Genomic DNA, 21,865 nt, shown 5'->3' on the forward strand with positions numbered 1-21,865 from the left:
TACGGCCGAGTCTGTCCGTCACTCTGGGAATGTATGGCAGAAAGGCCGTACCCGACATTTCTTTTTCTGGTTCCTTACTTCACCGAGTGTTTGGCTCTGTTACACTTCTAATATAATTTGTGGAGTACCCATTTAATTGTGGAGTAAGGAACCAGAAAAAGAAATGTCGGGTATGGTCTTTCTGCCCTACATTCCCAGAGTGATGGACAGAATCGGCCGTATATTGCGCAAACATGGCGTAAAGACGATTTTCAAATCGCCAAGGAAGATCAAAGAGTGTCTTAGATCGGCGAAGGAGAAAAGAGACCCACTTGCAATGTTGGGAATCTACCGTATACCATGCACATGCGGAAAAGTTTATGTCGGAATGACTGGACGATCCATTAACACCAGGATCAAAGAGCAGTGGAGGGTGAAGCTTTGACAATGCCAGCCACTCGTGCTGGCGAAACGTCAGAAAAATCATTAGATGAACGTCGGCCGAAGAACCCGAGACAGAAGCCAGTAGGCAGTTTGTCGATGCAACCACTACCTATTTATGAATGTTCCTCCGATTTATATGAAGCTTACATTTCACTTTTTTTAATTACTTTTTTATGTGTTATCTGGTAGACTTATAGGTGTTAATTGATGTGTTAACTAAATATTTATTGATGCTTGATGTATGTATTCTGAAACATTCGTTAGTTGAAATGTTTTTCTGTCTGCCATATTATATATTAATCATATAAGATTTGGAGAATTAGCTTCATCTTCAGATAATAGTATTAAAATAAAGTTAGTCTGCATATTTCTATGAATATGGCAACATTGTAGGTTTTGTAGTTTGGCCTCATTTGCACTGTGTCTTACACTTCTGAAGCAAATCTGAATGAGACTTTATTTATAGGAGATATGGTGACAAACTTAAGTCCAATATAATCACTTGCAGATGGAGCTAAATGGTTTAATTGAAACATCACTAATAAATATAAATTTTCTTTTTCACATTCTATTGTTCATCTGAATTGAGCCCCTATTTTATGTAGCGCAATGAGCAAATGGGAAATGGTGTAATAGTTTTTCTTCCACAAAATTAAATGGAGCTCTTTCAGATTTAATGATTTAGGGAGATGATCTACTGCTCTGCGATGCTGTTGGGTGGGCTGAATGTCTGCCTTACTCAAAACAAGTCCAAGTTCCTAACAGAAGTGTGAAAGACATGCATTTCAAACCAGCTGTGTGAAATAGTGAGAACAGAACTTGCACATTCTGCATGTAATCTTTCTTTGTGATACTAGTGATTATATTTTCATTCAGGTAATTTGCAAATATTTGTGTGTTGCAAATCAGTATTTCCAATAAATGCAGAAATTGGTGGTCACAGTGGTTACTCCATATGGCAAACTTTGGCTTGGATACTGGCTGAAAGACATATTAGTTACCATGATGACTGTTCATCTAGAGGTAGCAGGAGATATGTGACCAATAAATTCCTTTTAAAAAAACATTCATCCACCCTATGAATGTGATAAGAGCTGCTCACTGCTTGTTTGTTCATAACTACCCTAAAACCATCACTCTGTTGGAAGAACCAATTTGTTTTTTTTTATATAAATACAGGAGGATCAACTTGCACACAAGATTTGGATTTTATCAACCCATCAGAAACAATGGTTTAATTCTGCATTTACATTGTGTTTAATAGTATGGGTCATGGGATAGGTGTGGCTGTACGTAAGTATTGTTAATGGGTGTGATGTTACATAGGCTTTGAATGACAATGCCCAACACAGTTAAACTGTGAAAAGGTTTGCAGTTTTGTGATATAGGTCATACTGGGCCTGTAAAGTTATTGCTCTAAGCTGTTAATTTATTCAGAATTGAAAGGAATTTAATGAAACTGATCCAAAAATATTTGCAGTCATTTGACACTAAAGAACCAAGAATGATAATGAATAAACAGAAGATTTCCATAAAAATTGTTCCTTGATGAAAATTTGTTGGCCACTTGCTGCATTTTTATATTTTCTTCTTTCATCGATTAAATTCAACATCTCTTGTGTTAAACAGGGATTTCTACTAGGCTTCATCTTTTTACCTCTGCTGCCTTCACTATTTCATCTCTTAAAGCTACCCATCCGTCTTCTACTGTATTCCTTTCCCATGTTCTAGTCAACCATTGCCTAATGCTCCCTCTGGAAGTCTCAGCAACAGTGACCTACAAAACACGAACCCTGGAATGCCTACATTTTTTATTTCACAGATCTATTTTTGAATGCACTGTCACTTGCCATGATGGATACATTTTCAAAGTTCCCTTTCATCACCTTATGGTTTCCATCATGATAGAGGCCACATTTGTGGTGCTGATGTCATAATAAATGTTTGCCCTGGGAACAATGTAACATAGCAAATAATAGCCTACAGTTCACATCACAGAAATAATGGCAGTTTCTGCATCTAAAACAGTGTATGCTGCATGACTGCAGTCCCAAGTTAAGATGATGATTATGGTGTTCATGGCACACATACTCAAGGCAATGCAAGGATCTTTGTCACTGACATCAATGTCCTATTTATGAGTACCTACAGGAAGGCATTGGTGGCAAGACCACATACCAGTGGGAACCTTCTTTCTGTGGTCTCCTGTACCATCCTCCATCTGTTGTAGGAAACATGTCAGAAACCTCGCAAGCACTACCCCACGTGATACAGTCACAGAAGAGATGTCTGGTCCTGCTGATGTTTTGGGCAGACATACAGACAGACGCTCACCACTATGTTAAGTCTTTTAGCCACCCCAAATTTGTGGTCTCTGCAAATGGTCACCATATTTGTAGCTACATACATCAACTGCACACAGATCAAGTCAGTAACCACTGCAACCAGTTAGAAAACAAAGGGTGTGTTAGCCCCATTACGCATTCACACTCTACCTGCAGAAGACACCAATAGGCTATCGCCAGACTACACGGCTCAGTGCCAGCTATTTGTGACTTCTGTGGACCTTAGGCCTCTTGTCTCTCTATGTTGGAGTTCACTGTGGGCCCAATGCTGCCACCAGTCTTTAAGTCACTCAGGTCATTCTAGTAGTAATTCCAGTATCACCAATGGCATCTGGATTGAATACTGGTTCAGAGGCAAAGGTGTGTGCAGATATGGAAGGTGGTCTATATTCAAACAAGAAGCCTCTAAGGAACATAGCCCTCCCCCTTTCCCCCAAACAATGATATGTACTGTCAGCTTTTCTGTTTGAAAAAGAAGGAAAATAAGTTTAGCATCCCAAGAATGACAAGAATCATTAACGTCAGAGTAAAAATTTGGATGGGACAAGGATGGGAAAGGAAATTAGCAGTATTTTTTTCCAAAGGAACCTTCTAAGCGAGTACATAATTGATTCTGGAAAAATACAGAAGAACCGTCAAATGGGGTGATTTTGGACGGTTTTGTCGTTATTTTGATTGTAACTTTCGTATATATTGTTAGATTAAATTGATTGTTATGGGAGTGGTAGGATATATGTGTAACGAATAATATATCCCCGAACCAGAAACCTTATGTGTAGGTATATTTATCTGAGACAGTTAAATAAAGTGTCTGAAGTCACCCCATGGATTGGGGTGATTTCGGACGCACGTGTTTTTAAAATCTCTGTCCGAAGCTACAGCATATAGAGGGCAAATTCGGACAGTTACTGGCTTTTTTTAAAATTCTACATGTTTTTTATTTGATTTTGGTGACATTTTACACATTTTAAGGTAGCCCTTTGTTATGAACAAGTGATATGGAATGATATAATGAATTTTATATGTTACAGATAAGTTTGGCATGAGCTCGTTTAATATTTTCGCTTAAGCAAATGGAAAGATCTGACTGTCGTTTGGGGAACAAATGCACCCATTCTTCTCCTGGCAAATTATTACGAAATTTCTTTTCTTTTCAGCCAGATTTATCAAGGTAGCCTTTAATTAAATGTCTAATATCCAATTTAGAGAAGGGAAATCCCCCAATGTGCAGCCCTAAAGATACCTTGCTTCAACATTTCTTCTTCTTTATTTAGCACTGGCTGTCCTCCCATTTTTTTCGGATGTGCTTTCTGCACTTTATTTTGTAGGGTTGATTTAGGTATAGCATACAAATCACACACTTTTCTGTACGATAATTTACCACTCTGAATATCACGAACAGCTTTATCTAAAAGTTCTGGGTCATAATTACACTGTACTGTAGCACCTCTCCTGCTCTTATACGTTCTTGGCATTATCCAAAATCACCCCACACAGTACACAGTTATACAAAAACTGTCGCTAGTTTATAACCTTGCACGAGAAACTTGACAAACTTGTGCAGAAATTGTCTCAATGCTGTTAGCTACTGTGCGAGTCGACAATTACAGTCACGATAACTTCCCACTCGGCGCAACAATAGAAAGTTTATACTTTACAATAATGCATGGATTTTTAACACTGAGACTGTTCATCAATTATTCACCTAGGGAAACAATTGATGCAAAATAAAAGTTGTGGAAAGCAATAAATGCAATCTTGCGCGTAAAATAACTGGTGCATGGATGTTAAAATAAGTAACTCTTTGTCTCTATGCAGTGGCAAAGTGCAAATAAGCCATACTGTCCGAATTTGTCCCGGTGGCCAAAATCACCCCGTTTGATGGAACTAAATCTCAATTGCCAGATATAGATTTCAACACTGCTCCTCCTGAGTGCTAGCCCAGTGTCACTTGAATCATGCACACAATTGAAAATACTATTGCAATCGATGAAAGACTGATGACTTGTCCTCACCCTGTCAATAAGAAGTCATCATCAGAATTCACAAAGTATTATAGCCATGCAAAGATACACTGGTATCAAATAGGGTCTGTGGAATTGGAACATCTGCCAAGCAATTATCTCTGATCACACATCCAATGACTCCTCACATTTTTTATTTCAATTGCACACCAAAGAAAAAGTTTAACTGGTGAACAATGGTTACACATGCATTATTGTACAATATAAATGCTGGTTCTGTTTTCTGTATGCACAATCAAGGAAACATACTATATAATTAATGGGGATAGGCATACAGTGTCAGATTTTAACACGCAATACTCTGTCATAAAAGCATCTTGTGACGCAATGACAGCACACTTGTTGTTGTTGTTGTTGTTATGGTGTTCAGTCCTGAGACTGGGTTGATGCAGCTCTCCATGCTACTCTATCCTGTGCAAGCTGCTTCATCTCCCAGTACCTACTGCAACCTACATCCTTCTGAATCTGTTTAGTGTATTCATCTCTTGGTCTCCCTCTACGATTTTTACCCTCCACGCTTCCCTCCAATACTAAATTGGTGATCCCTTGATGCCTCAGAATATGTCCTACCAACCGATCCCTTCTTCTAGTCAAGTTGTGCCACAAACTTCTCTTCTCCCCAATCCTATTCAATACCTCCTCATTAGTTATATGATCTACCCATCTAATCTTTAGCATTCTTCTGTAGCACCACATCTTGAAAGCTTCTATTCTCTTCTCATCCAAACTAGTTATTGTCCACGTTTCACTTCCATACATGGCTACGCTCCATACAAATACTTTCAGAAACGACTTCCTGACATGTACATCTATACTCGAAGTTAACAAATTTCTCTTCTTCAGAAGCGCTTTCCTTGCCATTGCCAGTCTACATTTCATATCCTCTCTACTTCGACCATCATCAGTTATTGTGCTCCCCAAAAAGCAAAACTCCTTTACTACAAGTATCTCATTTCCTAATCTAATACCCTCAGCATCACCCGACTTAATTCGACTACATTCCATTATCCTCGTTTTGCTTTTGTTGATGTTCATCTTATATCCTCCTTTCAAGACACTATCCATTCCGTTCAACTGCTCTTCCAAGTCCTTTGCTGTCTCTGACAGAATTACAATGTCATCGGCGAACCTCAAAGTTTTTATTTCTTCTCTAAGCATTTTAATACCTACTCCGAATTTTTCTTTTGTTTCCTTCACTGCTTGCTCAATATACATATTGAATAACATCAGGGAGAGGCTACAACCCTGTCTCACTCCCTTCCCAACCACTGCTTCCCTTTCATGTCCCTCGACTCTTATAACTGCCATCTGGTTTCTGTACAAATTGTAAATAGCCTTTCGCTCCCTGTATTTTACCCCTGCCACCTTCAGAATTTGAAAGAGAGTATTCCAGTCAACATTGTCAAAATCTTTCTTTAAGTCTACAAATGCTAGAAACGTAGGTTTGCTTTTCCTTAGTCTAGCTTCTAAGATAAGTCATAGGGTCAGTATTGCCTCACGTGTTCCAATCCAAATTCATCTTCCCCGAGGTCCGCTTCTACCAGTTTTTCCATTCGTCTGTAAAGAATTCACGTTAGTATTTTGCATCCGTGACTTATTAAACTGATTGTTTTGTAATTTTCACATCTGTCAGCACCTGCTTTCTTTGGGATTGGAATTATATTCTTCTTGAAGTCTGAGGGTATCTTGCGCCAACTGACAGGGTATACAGTGCTACTGGCCATGGGAAGGGGCTTTGACATGGTGTAGAATGCCTGCTGAAGCACCATGCTACAAAACATAACCTTTCCAGATCATATACAGCTGCGATTCAGAATGCTGAGGATTTTACGAGAGTCGTGAAAACTTACACATCCACAGCCCTCATTCTTTTGTCCAAAGAGGAAATCGAAGAATTCCGTGAGCAGAAAAAAGAAGATTGGTCTAACTACTCTTGTGAAAGGAATTCAGAAGACACATTTTTGGACTCGAAGTGATGGGTGAACTCATATTGCATGCATTTTAAAGAGCAAGAAAAAAGTAATTTCGTTCATTTGGCCAACACCTCAGAAACAGCAGGATAATATTCAGATTCACTACGAGAGAAGGGGGTTGTTTGTGGTGTGTGTGTGTATGACTGTGACTGGTGGATTGCAGAGATAACAGACACCATTTATGAGTTAAATTGTAGTGAACTTTATGCTACCACTTGGACCAGCTGCTGGATATAGTTTCCAGCTGAAGGACAGCAACAAAGTCATCAGTGCTCACTTCCTGTTCACAATGTTTTGAAGATTGTAAGTGCTCCGGTTCCTATTAATTCAACAGGAAGGCATCACTCTATGTCAAAGGAAGATACTGAAGCAGTGGAACCAGGTTTTAGTTCACTGACTGTCTGATTTCAGTACAAAACAGAGTGCACAGAAGTTGTATAAATTGAAACCTTTAAGTCTTTGGACCTTTCACATACATTTTGGAACCATTTAAAATGTTTGAAAAATGAGTCTCTTACTCATCTTTCAAAACTAAAATTATGTTAAATAAGGCTAGGTTTTGATTTTTGTGAGCCTGTTATGTGATAATGTGGTAATAAAACAGGTTTTATGTACGGTAAAAATTTCAATTGTTTATAAAACCTGTTCAACCTAAAAGTGGAAGCTCTTGTTTTCAGGGAATGTAGAACTATATGGTACTAATCAACAGAACAAAATCAAAATTTAATGAATTGGCATTTTTGAAAATTTCTTTTCTGTAAATTATAAATGCTATGGTGAAACAAATTTGACAGATAATTCCAAAAGGAGCATTTCTTTGTAATCATGAAGCAATTATCTTTCAAAAAAAAAAAAAAAAAAAAAAAAAAAAACAGTGAAATATCTAGAACTGTTCCAGAGATACAGGTTTTTAAATTTTTTCCAAAATTCACATCTTCAAAATGGTATGCGCAGTGTCATCTTTGGGAGGCTGTATCTCGGAGTGGAAATGTTTTTGGAGAAAACTTAGTCCTTCATTTTAACATATGCTAAATTCAATAACATCCAAGACTATGAAGGTAAGATTTTTTCTTGGCCTGCCTGAACTGATATGGACTATGCCTCGACTAGATCCATGGGAGTCAAAGCAAAACGGTAACAGGGCAGTTTAGGAGCTAGATATAAGAATCCTCCAAATTGTGGTCTACAGCTGTATTTGAGACTCATGTGAAAGGTGATAGATGGTGGAGTGCATCTTCATATGAATTTTTAAAAAACTCAAGAAGTCAGCACATCACTGTGCAGGAGTTGTGATCAGTAAGATAGAGATCAGAGAAGGAAAACCTAAAATATAAATGTAATCAGAAACAACAAGAGGCAAAGTTAGTAAAGAAATAGTGCAGCAGATGGTGAAATTGAGATTTCAAGGTTAAAAAGATGTCGGCAGTTGTGTGAGAGGTAAACCTTATATACCACTAATTGATGGACAATAGTGTAACAGATTCTGGAGCACAAGATTAAAACTTTATTGTTGAATATAGATTGCAAAGAGAAACAATTTATATTATCACAGTGATAAAGGAAACATTAAGTGTGCTGTTGTCTGTGGTAATTGTTTTTAAAATGACTAGGAGCACCATAAGAAATATTGATTATCTTCTCTGCCCCAGTTGGAAGACCAGATCCTTATTATGGTCATCCTGTAGAAGCAGATCAAATTCAAATAATGCAGTCATTTCATCTGGAAGATAAATAAGACTGTTCTCACCAGAGTGTCAACAAAAAAGATATTATAACTGTAACAGTTGAAGATCAAAAAGTTGTGAAAGTGAAGGTGCACATGACCTGCAGTACTAAAGAAACTTTTGCAATTTGTAAGAGCAACTATACAACTTCACATACTGGAAGATCAAAATTTTATGCAACTACAGCCAATATCAAACAGTCCATTCCTTAATACCAAGAGTATTGAGAAAGATCTTTTTGCATACTTTATGTTTACCCAGCCCATTTTTCAAATGATAGATGTGCATCCCTTTTCAGCTGGATTTGCCAGTGTTTTTCCCGGACATTTGGTTGGAATTATGTCCACAACGTTTATAACGTAAACCCTCCTCTAATCCCATGACATCGTTTCCCAGAATGTGTTAAATACTGCCTGCCTATCATCAGCAGAAAACTGATGACACTTCCTTTGAACAGATCTCTGGTGCATCTTCGAAGTACATGTTGGACCTAATTTTTGTGCCTCTCTCGGAGTATCATGAGTGATTTTACCAATTCGACTTCTTTTGTAACCAATACATGTCTGTCCACACATTCTCAGAATTTTATTGGCATTTTTCTTCCAATCTTCAGGATGAGGTTTAGACTTCCTTTTCCTGACACTGCTTACATCACAATAAAATTCTTGGCCTTCACTGTCAGCATCATTATTGCTCCCATAATCTTCCAATAATTTATCCAGAGTGTTTGGCAAACAATGAGCACCATCGCATAGCAATGACTGTGAAGTACTGTCGTCTCTAGTGGAAACTGTGACTGAGGTTTCATTTTGAGCATTGTTGGATACAGCCACTGAAGTTTCTAGATGGAAAAATATTTATAAATTAATTTAAGCATACAAAGATGAAGCTCAAACTCATGTATTTATGAGAACGACAGCATCAGTAACACTATTAACAATAATCCCAAGAAAATTTACCTGCATCATTAGATGTTGCAGGAACAGTAACCGAGAACCCCATATACGAAATTAATTCTTCTTCAGTAAATGTAACTTCAGCATTACGGATTTTCTCACCTATTGCTTGTTCTGCGTTTACGTGAGATCCTACAAGAAAGTGGACAGTCTACAAATCTTTGGCAGAAATGAATAAGGCACAGAACGAGTGAAGTGGGGGCTTTCTGATTTATATCACAATAAGACACTTGCAGTGCTACTAACATTCAAAGGTGAAAAATAAAACAATTTTCTTACCACTGTCAGTCACTCTCAGAAATGATTCTCCGCTTTCATAAGCTGATTTCAGCTGAGAAACAATTTGTTCTTCAGTAAAAAGATCGTCAATTATATCGCTGTCCATTATCATGAATGAAGGTACAAGCATGGAACCACTTTCGAGCACTGTTAAATACGTAATAAGCCAGTAACAATGTGCTGTGGCTGAGTGCGCTTTTGTATTTACACGGTATTGTTTACAGATACGTGGTATTTAATTCTCTACAGTTCCGCAATATTACCATCTATTTATTTACTGTGTGACATACGCGGTATTGTTTTATATAATTTTTTCATGGTAAATAACTAAAAATTTGGCATTATGGCGTTAAGAGCAGATGCGCGTATGGTCAACAACATCATCTGACTGAAAAATAAAAAATCAGCAATTCGTCAGTTACGCTGCATTGTTTACAACATCATCTGACTGAAAAATAAAAAATCAGCAATTCGTCAGTTACGCTGCATTGTTTAATCATCGACGATATTATATTGGTTGAGAGTAAATGTGACTCTTTGGCTGTTGTTGTGCAATTACATTGTTGGAAAATGCTGCCCTGTAATATTAAAGTCATTAAGAAATGATTTTCGGAGTACCCTTACTACTACATTCCCATATGTTGTACTATATTTGTTGAATGGTATCTGTATTAATTAAAAATTTGCCTAATATGTAATGTATGATATCTCATCTCATCCCTAATTATTTTCTCCAGTATAGCTTTGCTGCACTTTAAATGTCACTCTGGCTGCTCTTCCCTGAAAAACTGGAATATTTTCTCACTTTCCAACACAATAATAATAACCAATTTTCATACATAGTTCTAAACAAAGAGATCATCTTTGAATCAAGAGTAAGTAACTAAAATTATTATTAACACAAATATATCAACAAGAACCCAAGCATGTATCACACAAAACACCAAAAAATATTACTCTTTTTATTTAGAAAAATCTTCTTGGAAAAAAAGAACAAAGATTAACCTGAGCGTGCTATTAATTCAGAATCTGACACCTATAATACACAAATAGATCAACAAGAACCCAAGCATGTATCATACAAAACACTAAAAAATATTACTCTTTTTATTTAGAAAAATCTTCTTGGAAAAAAAGAACAAAGATTAACCTGAGAGTGCTATTAATTCAGAATCTGACACCTATGATACCAACACATTCAACAATTTTGTTCTATGTTTGCTATTTGCTATTCACTGTGGCATCTGCCAACCTAGAAACAACCTGCTTTTAATTTACACTTAATGACAGGAAAAATTCACAGCAAAATAAAATCAGCTAATCTTACCCTCTCAGTTGGATACTGACCAAAGAGGTCAGGATGCACAGAAAAATAAAATGGTCGCAAAGCTGTCGAAACTTCTGAAGAACTTAATAATCGGGAAAATCTGCACGTGTGTGTGCCAGTGGACCAAAAAAACAGTGTCTTCTTTTGAAGTGCAAGCCTGCAAGCAGAACAAGTTATACAAAATTAATTTCACTATATTTGCACAAACAGGCTGCTTGTGAAGTGCTGCCTAGCTGAAGTATAATAATTCAAAACAAAGTGGAACGACACCAGTGTGAAGAAGTTACACAGCATGCAATTATTTCTGATCACAGCAGCAAAACAAAAACTGCCTTGTATAAATACATTACCTGACATAGTCAAGTTTGAAAATTTGGAGATAACTACCAGAAAAAGTGAACATCTGAGGTCAGGTATCGAGTTGTAGGTGGATAACCATATTTGTAAGAGCACTGTCCACGAAAGGGACTGAGTTAGGTTTGAGTTTGCTCTGCACAGTTTTAATCTACCAGGAAGTTTCATCACTCACATACATTTCTTCACAAAGGCAAGGAATAAGCTCTAGCCGTGTATATTAAAAAACTAAAAACCCGCCTCGATTTCGCAATCAAACGGGTTTTTAGTTTTTTAATATATTAACCAACGATTGCTGACGCGCTGTGATGTTGAAGGTTCCAGCCTTATATGTTAGGTGACTATAAATGCAATGTAAAGGGTAGGCAAATATGCAGCTCGTTCATTATAAGTTTAAATTTGATAATCGTGTACAGATTCAGTCACACACAACAACAGGGAATTTCAATATGTCACTCTGACAACATAAACTTAGAAAAATATCTGAATCTGATACTGCACAAGCAACTAAGCTTTATCAGAGATACTGGATGTTCAATACAGCATAGTTTTGTAACTTTGAAAGTCAAAATTGTATAACTCCAGTAAAAGCTAAATATAATATGTCATGCATAAGACTGCCATTATCTTTTTTTCTTATTGAGACAATTCTTTTTTCACTCATACAAATGAAGTACGAACAAAAGCAAAAATTTCACATTGGTCACAGCCTCACAGAGAGGAGAGACAAGCAGGCAACCAAACTAATAATTGTGTCCAAGTCATTCAAGGGAATATCCTAAGAAACATACAGAAACCAGAGAATTTCAGAAAAGATGTAAACATAGTTTTTGATGCAGTCTCTCTTTCAACTTAATTACTACTATTTGTACCTGTGGTACACCTACTTGTCAAACATAAATCCACTTCTGAAACAGGTTACATGTTTGGCCATATCTGGACCTCTAAATACCTCCCTGTTAGAGTGTCTTTATTTATGAACATGGTGATTGGTACAGGTACATCACTCTTGGCAATCATAATAAACTTCTGTATATAAACAAACAAACACCATCCGAACAGGTCTTGGGAGGCCAAACAGTACTGACCAGCTGCTGCGTCATCCTCAGCCCTTAGGTATCACCAGATGCAGATACAGAGGGGCACATGATCAGACCACCACACTCCCAATTGTTATCACTTTTTGTGACCAGTGCCACTACATCTCAATCAAGTAGTCCTCAACTGGCCCCACATGACATGGGTGCACCCTGCTCGCCAACAGCACTCAGCAAATCTAGACGGTGACCAAACCAAGTTCTAGCCAAGTCTCACAGCACTTAACTTCACAAGGTCTGACAGGAACCAGGGCTATCACTTCTATGTAGAATATTTTAAGGAAGAATCATCATATCATCTTGATTTGCTTTTTGCTTTACGTGGAAGAGTTTTTTTCAAATCTGGCTCAATGGAAGGAAAAGCATATCAACTCCAAATGAGAAAGTACATGTAGAATCAACTACCTGCATGAATTTGTGAAGAGAAAAGATCATAGCAAGCAAATCTTGAGTATCTACCACAAGCTAACACACACAGCCCTACTGTGTGTACCAGATGGAACATGGACCCCATTTGCTACTCACTGGTGCCAAATTTCTGCCCCATTTCACTGTTACTACCCTTCACTCCACCTTATTTCTCTCAACACTCTATCTCACACAACCCTTCAACCCAATCAGTCTGCCACATGGGACAATGAAACTGTTACAACAATGTAGCCATACATTCTTACCTGAGTGTTTTGTTATGAACTAATAATGTTAACACTGGCAGTACTTCTACTGCTGCTGCTGCTGCTGCTACTATCACCGCTATAGTTGGAGTCACGAACGATGGTGGTTGAGTTTGGGCTTGTTATGCACACCTACATCACGCATTCTCTGATGGCAAATGAGAGTTCAGTAGTGATCCAAGCACTCTGCTCTGAATGCTGTAGCTAATGCAAGCATTAAGTGTTACCGTAGTAAGTTCTTTGTTGAATTTTTATGCCATTTGTTGTGAGTTGTCATGGTTGATGGTGGTGATAAGTAATACATTCTGCACAAGCAAACTAGAGACATAATTTGCAGGATATATGCTTTCTTCAAGGAGAAAGCACACACATGCGCATACTGTCACTTGGAATCATCACCAACACAATCCTTGTCCATGCCTCAACATGCGTGAATGCCATCATTCATGGATCAAACTATAATAATAATAATAATAATAATAATAATAATAATGATGATGATGACTATAATGACAATGGCAAACATAAAAAGAATTTACAGGTCTATAAAAATAGATGATTTCTGATATAGTGAGTCTTGGGAAGCAGAAATTTAAGGAGACTGCATCAGTGAAAAATGCTGGGAAATGAGGAAGATCTAGTTGGAAATAAGGATGTCATGGGTAATGAGTGCATACAGGGACAATGGTAGTCATTATTGTTCCTTCAGTAGATATGACATTAACTGCCTTCTCAGTACTCTAATACAATGTGTGAGGTTATTCCAGAGTCAGGTTATTGCTACTGACAAGGGAACCTCCCCATCGCACCCCCCTCATTCCAGAGTCAGGTTATTGCTACTGAGAAGGGAACCTCCTCATCCCACCCCCCTCAGATTTAGTTATAAGTTGGCACAGTGGATAGGCCTTGAAAAACTGAACACAGATCAATCGATAAAACAGTAAGAAGTTGTATGGAACTATGAAAAAATAAGCAAAATATACAAACTGAGTAGTCCATGCGAAGATAGGCAACATCAAGGATAATCTGAGCTCAGGAGTGCCGTGGTCCCGTGGTTAGCGTGAGCAGCTGTGGAACGAGAGGTCCTTGGTTCAAGTCTCCCCTCGAGCGAAAAGTTTTTCTTTATTTTCCCAAAGTTATGATCTGCCCATTCATTCATTGACGTCTCTGTTCACTGTAATAAGTTTAGTGTCTGTGTTTTGCGACTGCACCGCAAAACTGTGTGATTAGTAGACAAAAGGACGTGTCTCTCCAATGGGAACCGAAAACATTTGATCGCAAGGTCATAGGTAAACCGATTCCTCCACAGGAAAACACGTCTGATATATTCTATACGACACTGGTGACGGCATGTGCGTCACATGACAGGAATGTGTTGTCGACCCACCTAACTTGCACACTTGGTGAATGGGTAAAAAGATTCTTCTACCTTGCCCAATTTAGGTTTTCTTGTGGATGTGATAATCACTCGCAAAAAGTGATGAAAACATAAGAGTTTGTCACATAAACTGCAACAAATGAATCCAACAGTTTCACAGTCGCACGCTTTTCCCTGTGCTCTGTCAAAACATATGTTTTTAACGTTTTCAAATTTTTCCATGTGTAGACCGTCAAATCCTGCATATGTCCAAGCAAATCTGAACATGTCCTGGAATTTTGGAGAACGAAGTTGATTATGTGTGAGTGCCGGAACTTTGATAATTGTCTGAAAATAAAAAATTAAACTTTTCGCTCGAAGGAAGACTTGAACCAAGGACCTCTCGTTCCGCAACTGCTCACGCTAACCACGGGACCACGGCGCTCCTGAGTTCAGATAATCCTTGTTGTTGCCTATCTTGCACATGGATTACTCAGTTTGTATATTTTGCTTATTTTTTCATAGTTCCACACAACTTCTTCCTGTTTTCTCGATTGATCTGTGTTCAGTTTTTCAAGTCCTATCCACTGTGCCAACATATAACTAAATCTGAGGGGGGTGCGATGGGGAGGTTCCCTTGTGAGAAGGACTCCTAGAAAGTGGTTGAATGATTAAGTGGGACGAAAGGATTTTGTTCTGAGGGGAATGGTTACTTCTGTCATGTTGTTCAGACAAGAGTGTTAAGGTCAAGGAAAGATATGAGGAACAGTGTATATTGATAAGACTGTAGAGAAGAAAGAGGGGGGGGGGGGGGGGGGGTTATGAAAATCCCTGTGCTTGCCTGCATCCAGGCATGATAGCTGCGCATATGATGGTGAAATATGATCAAAGAGTCAAACATCACAGATATAACAAAGACAGGCATTCATAACCAGTTCCTGGTGCTATGAGCTTTCCTGCAAGAGATCTTGCAAGATAACAGCATTGTAATCAATAATTGGAAGTATAAGTGTTAGTCCAAATTTCTTTTTCAGGTTAAGCAGGAAGAGCTTTTTATATTTTTGTAGAGCATGGAGAGATGCTGATGCCTTCTTGCACACTGCAGTTGTGTGCTGAGTAAAATTTAGATTTCCATCTATTATTACTCCTAGATTCTCTGCTGAGGGAGTGAAGTTGATACGTGTCCCGTTTAGGATTAAAGATGGTACGGATTCCCGATCTTTTGAGCTAATGAGCATAGAATGACCAACCAGTACCACTTCTTCCTATGTTCTGTGCCCATTTTGATAGTGCTCTCAGGTCAGGATTGAGATTCTCGACAGCTGTCTCCAGGTTTAATGGTTTTCCACTTAGATACAACTGGAGGTCGTCAGCCTATTTGTGGTATTTGCAGTAGGACAAAACAGATGACACATCATTGATATACAATGAAAAGAGTATAGGGCCTAACACCAAACCCTGGAGGATACCTGACACTATTTGCATCCACTGTGACTGTATGGTGCTGGACATGATGCATTGCTGACAAGACGTCAGGCACGAGTGAAATTGTAGCAACATGACTGTCTCCATGAAAGATCATACACTGCTGTTAAAGCTCTTTTACAAGAACAGTGACTGTGCTCCAGTAGCCCTGCAGATGTTCCAGATACTCATGCGCATGAAAAAAGGCATCAGTCCATTGTCTGCCAAGGATCTAAAGAAACTGATTACAACATTCGAAAAGACGTGTTCTTTTGAAGTCCAGTGTGGCAGAGGGAGAAAAGCAACTGATGTGACATCTGTTGATGATGTGACAACAGCATTATAGAAGGGGTCAAACGATGGTGTGCAAACATCTAATACAAGAGGAATTGCCAGAACACTGGACATGCCTGTGAGCATGAAGCATAAAGTTGTATGAAACATCCTGCATTGCTATGTTCAGGAATTGCTTCCTGCTGACTTGCCAGCAAGACATACACTTGAGCTGGAAATTCTTGCCCACTTGGAAGGGGACTATGAATGGCCATGTAACATTCTGTGGAAGACAAAGCCCATTTCCACATCCAAGGACATGTCAATATGCAGAATATGGACAATGGAAAATCCGCACACGCACCAACCCATACCATTTCCTCTGCAAAGGTAACAGCAGTATTGTGGTGCTATCTGATGGCATCACTTAACGTAGAGCCGTATTTTTTCAAGGATTTGAGTCCTACAGGTCCTGTTGCCTGTACCATCACTGGTAAATACTATGAGAGTCTTTTGGGCACCCACATTATTCCAACATCAACAGTGTGGATGTGTGGGTAGGACCACTTCTATGCAAGATAGCACTGCTCCACACACTGCACAGCCAGTGATGCAGCTGCTGCAGAGGCATTTTAGAAAACGCAAGAATTATCAGCCATCATTTTCCTGCAGCCTGGCCATCTAGATCGCCTGATCTTAATCCATGGGACTTCCTGCTGTGGGGTTATTCAAAAAATGTTGTGTTCAGTGCTCCAATTATGGATGTAACTGAACCGAAGGCACACACTGCGCAATGCGTTCTGAACATAACCCCGTGGACACTCTGATCTGTTGTGGAACTTGCTGTTTCTTGATTTCAACTTGTCTCAAAACAATTAGAAACTGATATTTTCCTTTTTGTGCAGTTTTTGGCCCCAAGGCAATTACAAATCAATGAAATTTTGCTTTTTATGTGGTTTTTGGTCTCAGGACAATAAAACCTGTTTTTTCCATCCAATCTGGTATGACCTTGCCTTGGCGGATGGACTTATCTAACTAATAGTGCCACAACTGTTGACTGTCGAAGTTGTGCAGTTATGCACATGGAACAGTACAGATGGTGTAATGAGCAACTCAAACCATAGCCACCGTATGGCGATTCATATATCATTTGTAGCCAACCCCATTTACGTTAACATGCTTACAGTGGCATCTACTGGTAAAATTTTCATTAATTTGTTTTTGTTCCATGACATTTACACTGCGTTAATAATATGCTGTTAAAATTTGACATTATTCATGGCAGTGGTTCTCTTTCTACAGAATTTTGAAACTGGAACTTTAATCATTGACACCCTGTATATATTTTAGGGTTTTGAATGGTGCAGAAGAATGAAAATATGTCAATAATCAGAGGGTGCTGTGGCAATGTACTTTTTAGGTAGTGGCTTAACTAGTCCCTGTGTGCATGCCTCAGGGAAAACACATATTTAAGGAGTGGCTGAAGATATCTGCTGTAGTGGGCTATAGTGTGTCAATAATAAGCTTTTTCTTTTGGACTGTAATGCTGTCATGTCCAGCAGATGCTGATCTGATCCGCTTAATGTATTTTTGGATACTATTGCAATTAACATGCTTCAGATAGAATTTTTCATGGCTACAGTTGTTTACTCTCATGAAGTAATCAATAAGTCTCTGTTTCGTTTGCAGTTCAGTTTTAGTTGTAGGTAATGTGAAGTTCCAATTCAGTTATTAGTCTGGGACAATGAGATCGGCTGCAGCTTTTACTTTGCCTATATCAACAACACACATTTTTTCATAGGTCAGCTGGTCTATTTCTTTTGTCGGTTAATGTATGAGCACACTTCAGTTTCACATTTCTCACAGCTTGATTAACTCTGTTCCGCTTCTGCTTGTAGGAAATATGATTCTCAGGCACAGGCCAAAGTCTTGTGCACCCAAGGAGCAGCACCCCTGAGTAAGTTGATTATTAAATCCATGAAGTTTTCTGTTTATGTCCAAGAAGGGAATGCATGATGTCCCCCAAAATATTTCTTGCCTCTCAGTTGCAAATTCAGATAATCGTATGCAGCTACTAGCACAATCTATTCCAGTTGTGTCATGTGCATGTCCTAGTAAGGTTGCAGCACCAAACAATGTAGCTGTTTGTGTTTCCTGTTAGTTTGTTAGCTCCAAAGAAGTATTTTGACCACTACTTGACAGAAAAAAATTTTACAATGACACATTTCTCAAAACCAACTGAAAGATTTCCTTCTCTCAGAACAATGAATTTCTATAAATATGTATTGATGCATTAGAAGAGGAATACGGCACCAAATGGTGCCAATTTTGAGAGAAACATTCTTTTCAATGCACTAACTCCTGTCAGCCATTCCATTACAGAAGTTGGCCTTTAGTTGTGCAATAAAATAGTGTAACATATATGATTAATCCTCATAAGTCGTGAAAGATTATTTACACTACTGCAAAATGGACCAAAACAAAAAAATTTATAAATGAATTAAATTGGCTCCACTATTACAAAAAATGTGCCTTGTTACTTTAAATCTTACAGCCACATTGGTCCCCACCTCTATATGACTAACATTTTTAACCTTGAGACCTACAGTGTTGTCACAAAAGCAGCAGTTGCTATGGAAAACACCAATTTCAATATTCTGATTAAAATGAGGCCATTAAAAAAGAAGCATCAATTAGTAAAACTGTCAAGATCACAGAACATCTCATTTATTAAAATGGCTGGTTTTGATATGTTTAATCGGCCATCTTCAGATTATGAGCACCATTTGGCTGGAGCAACCAGTGTGGTGAACAGCTCCACTCAAAAAATTTTACAATGAGACATTTCTCAAAACCAACTTAAAGATTTCCTTCTCTCAGAACAATGATGTCTTTTATAAATGAGATATTCTCTGGTCTTTGTTTTTACTAACTGATCGTCAAGAACAGATCACTGTTACTCCCTTTACATATTGGTTAAAATTAAAACACTCACATTCATACTCTAGTTGAAGGACAACAATAAGTATTTTAATAAGAAAGAGAAAAGTGAGGGGGCAGGGGGGGGGGGGGGGAGAGAGATAAGGAGAACAATGTTTACTATATGTACTGAAAGATTAAAACAGTGTTATCTACTTACATGTGGCTACTCACTACATCAAAAATGGATGAGTCAGCAATCATGTACCAAAAGATAATGTCTTCTTACTTGAGGATGAGATCAGATAATAAAGAAAACTTTAAATTAATGCACTTTATAATTTTGGTCAATTAAAATGCGAATTTACAGATGACTGTAATAAAGGCTACAAAATGAACTCTGTTAAAATGTGGCATATAGTCAATCATGCGTTAAAAGCTTTATAAATTGATGTCTCTGTATGGAGCATTGTAAATTCAGTGAGAAGGTGAATACTTGAGATGTAACCAGGGAATACTACTAAACAGTTAGTACAGTCCCTGTGCATTGAGCCACTGAGTTTCTCTAAGTACACAGCCCTGTAGACCAAAGTAGGCATCAACAGGCATGGTTTCAGTTCTTTAAAAAATATATGATTCAGTTAACAATGGACTATAGCTAAATAAATTGAAAATATACAATATCAAGGACTTACTCAAGCATCCACCATCCATCTATTTTTAGATAACTGTAAGAAGTGCACAAAACTTCTGTACAAAATAGATAAAATTATATTATTTCCAGTTGACTAGTGGTGCAGTAATACAGGATGTTACTGACCGCTAAAGTTTTTGGACCTTCCTCTCACTGGTGTTGATTAATGATACTGCTAAACCATCCCCTCCTTGTCATTTACACATGGTAAGCTACGCAAATGACACCTCTTTTGTTTTATGGGAAAAAGAGTATAATGAGCCCACATCAGTTGTGACTGGTTGTGCGACAGATATTAGCTTATATTCTCTTCATCAGGGCTTAAACATTAAAGCATCAGAATTCCAGTTACTAGCATTTCAGACAGTTAGCTCACATCAGATGGAAGTGGACATTATATGCAATACCTCAGCATTGGAAAATGCCAATATTAACTTTCTTGGTTAATCTAGACAAACAAAGATTGATGGGTAAATCGCACTAACTTTATTTGGGGAAAAACTAGCAATGGATTGTACCCATTCATCTGTCAAAGGAGTCCCCAGCACAACATTAAAAATGCAGTTAGGTTGGTGTGTGGACTAGGACACAGAGAGTCCTAAATATAAGGTCAATGCTGATAAAATAGAAATAGTGTTTCAGGAGACAAGCTCCCATCAGCAGGATTAACTACCCAAGAAATGCTGCCCAGATGAACAAGTGTTAGTGTTGCTGGCTGTTGATGCAAAGGTCCTGATTTCAGTTCATGGGGCCACCTCAGATTATTCTTAGGTGGTAAGGTCTGGAACAAGCTCCACTCATCCTCATAGTGAATTGGGATCAGATCAAAAGGCACATACCTGGCTGGAAGTCAAACATTTACTTGTTATCTACGAAATCAATTACTGAACATGTATTGCACGTAGGTTAAATTTACTGTCATTAAATTGAAAATTTAATTTTAAAAGAATCACGTAAGTATAGATGCAAAACAGTTATCCACAGAAAACTCCATGGTGGTCATATGACTAGGTGAGTAGCACTGCGGTGTAGTGGTGATGATATTAAACTGTTGCATGCAGAGTGGTGAGTTCAAAACTCACCTGGACTGTAGAATTTTAATTTCTATATTCGGTTTGAGTACATTCGAGAAGTATCCACAAATTTCAAGAATCATTGTACTGGAATGTTCTGTAGCTGTATATATACTGTATGTGTTCTGGCAGTTCGCTCCGCGCTCTTGTATGTGCAAGTGCTGAATAAACCCTCGTTAAGTGAAGTCAGTGTTCATTATTCATCTACTTACACCTTCTTCTAAGTGACATTATTCTGGTGGAGGCGCTGGGTATTGTACCTTGTGATAGCGCCCGTTATCAACGACACAGCGGCTTCCATCAGGCCACGACAGAGCCGTCGTTTACGTGGTGAGAAACGCGAGTTCGAGCGATATGCAACAGATCCCAATCTATCGGAGACAAAAGAAGAAGAGGACATTACGATGACAGCAACCACATGAGACATCCTTCTGGGTTCTCTGGTGATGATGGCCAAGATCCAAACAAGTGGCTGAAGGTATATGAGTGTATAGCCAAAATTAACAAATGGGAGGGCACTGCCAAGCAATGGTATGAGAACAAGGAGGAGAAATTCACAAGCTGGGAAGTATTCCAGGCAGATCTGTGCAAGTATTTCAGCGACACACAACAACAGAAGTGCAAGGCTGAAGATAAATTAAAGTGCAAGGCACAGCGTCCAGGAGAAGCTACAGTATCCCACACTCAAGGCAGTTTGGAGCTGTGTAAGATAGTGGATCCTAGAATGAAGGAGAAAGATAAGGTTGCACATCTCATGAAGGGTGTGTATCAAGCCCTACTTCTGAAGGATGTTTTGACAGCAGACGACTTCATAAAATGGTGCCAGTATATCGAGACGATGCATCAAAAAAGAATTACACGCAATAAGTTTGAACAGCTTCCAATCATTGTATTGATGTCTGTGGTGGA

At 38.4% G+C, this 21,865-nt stretch overlaps 1 protein-coding gene across 2 annotated transcripts in view; it reads right to left on the reverse strand.

Moving 5' to 3' along the window:
- The window catches only part of LOC124777296 (T-cell activation inhibitor, mitochondrial-like), a 344,729-nt gene that overhangs the window by 307,660 nt on the left and 15,204 nt on the right, over window positions 1–21,865 (reverse strand). For both annotated transcript variants that reach the window (XM_047252648.1, XM_047252647.1), the window contains exon 2: window positions 11,052–11,208. In XM_047252648.1, coding sequence (XP_047108604.1) covers window positions 11,052–11,208 — 157 coding nt within the window. The remainder of the gene's footprint in view (window positions 1–11,051; window positions 11,209–21,865) is intronic.

Source organism: Schistocerca piceifrons, chromosome 2 (genome assembly GCF_021461385.2).
Source record: "Schistocerca piceifrons isolate TAMUIC-IGC-003096 chromosome 2, iqSchPice1.1, whole genome shotgun sequence".
Classification (NCBI taxonomy): Eukaryota; Metazoa; Arthropoda; class Insecta; order Orthoptera; family Acrididae; genus Schistocerca; species Schistocerca piceifrons.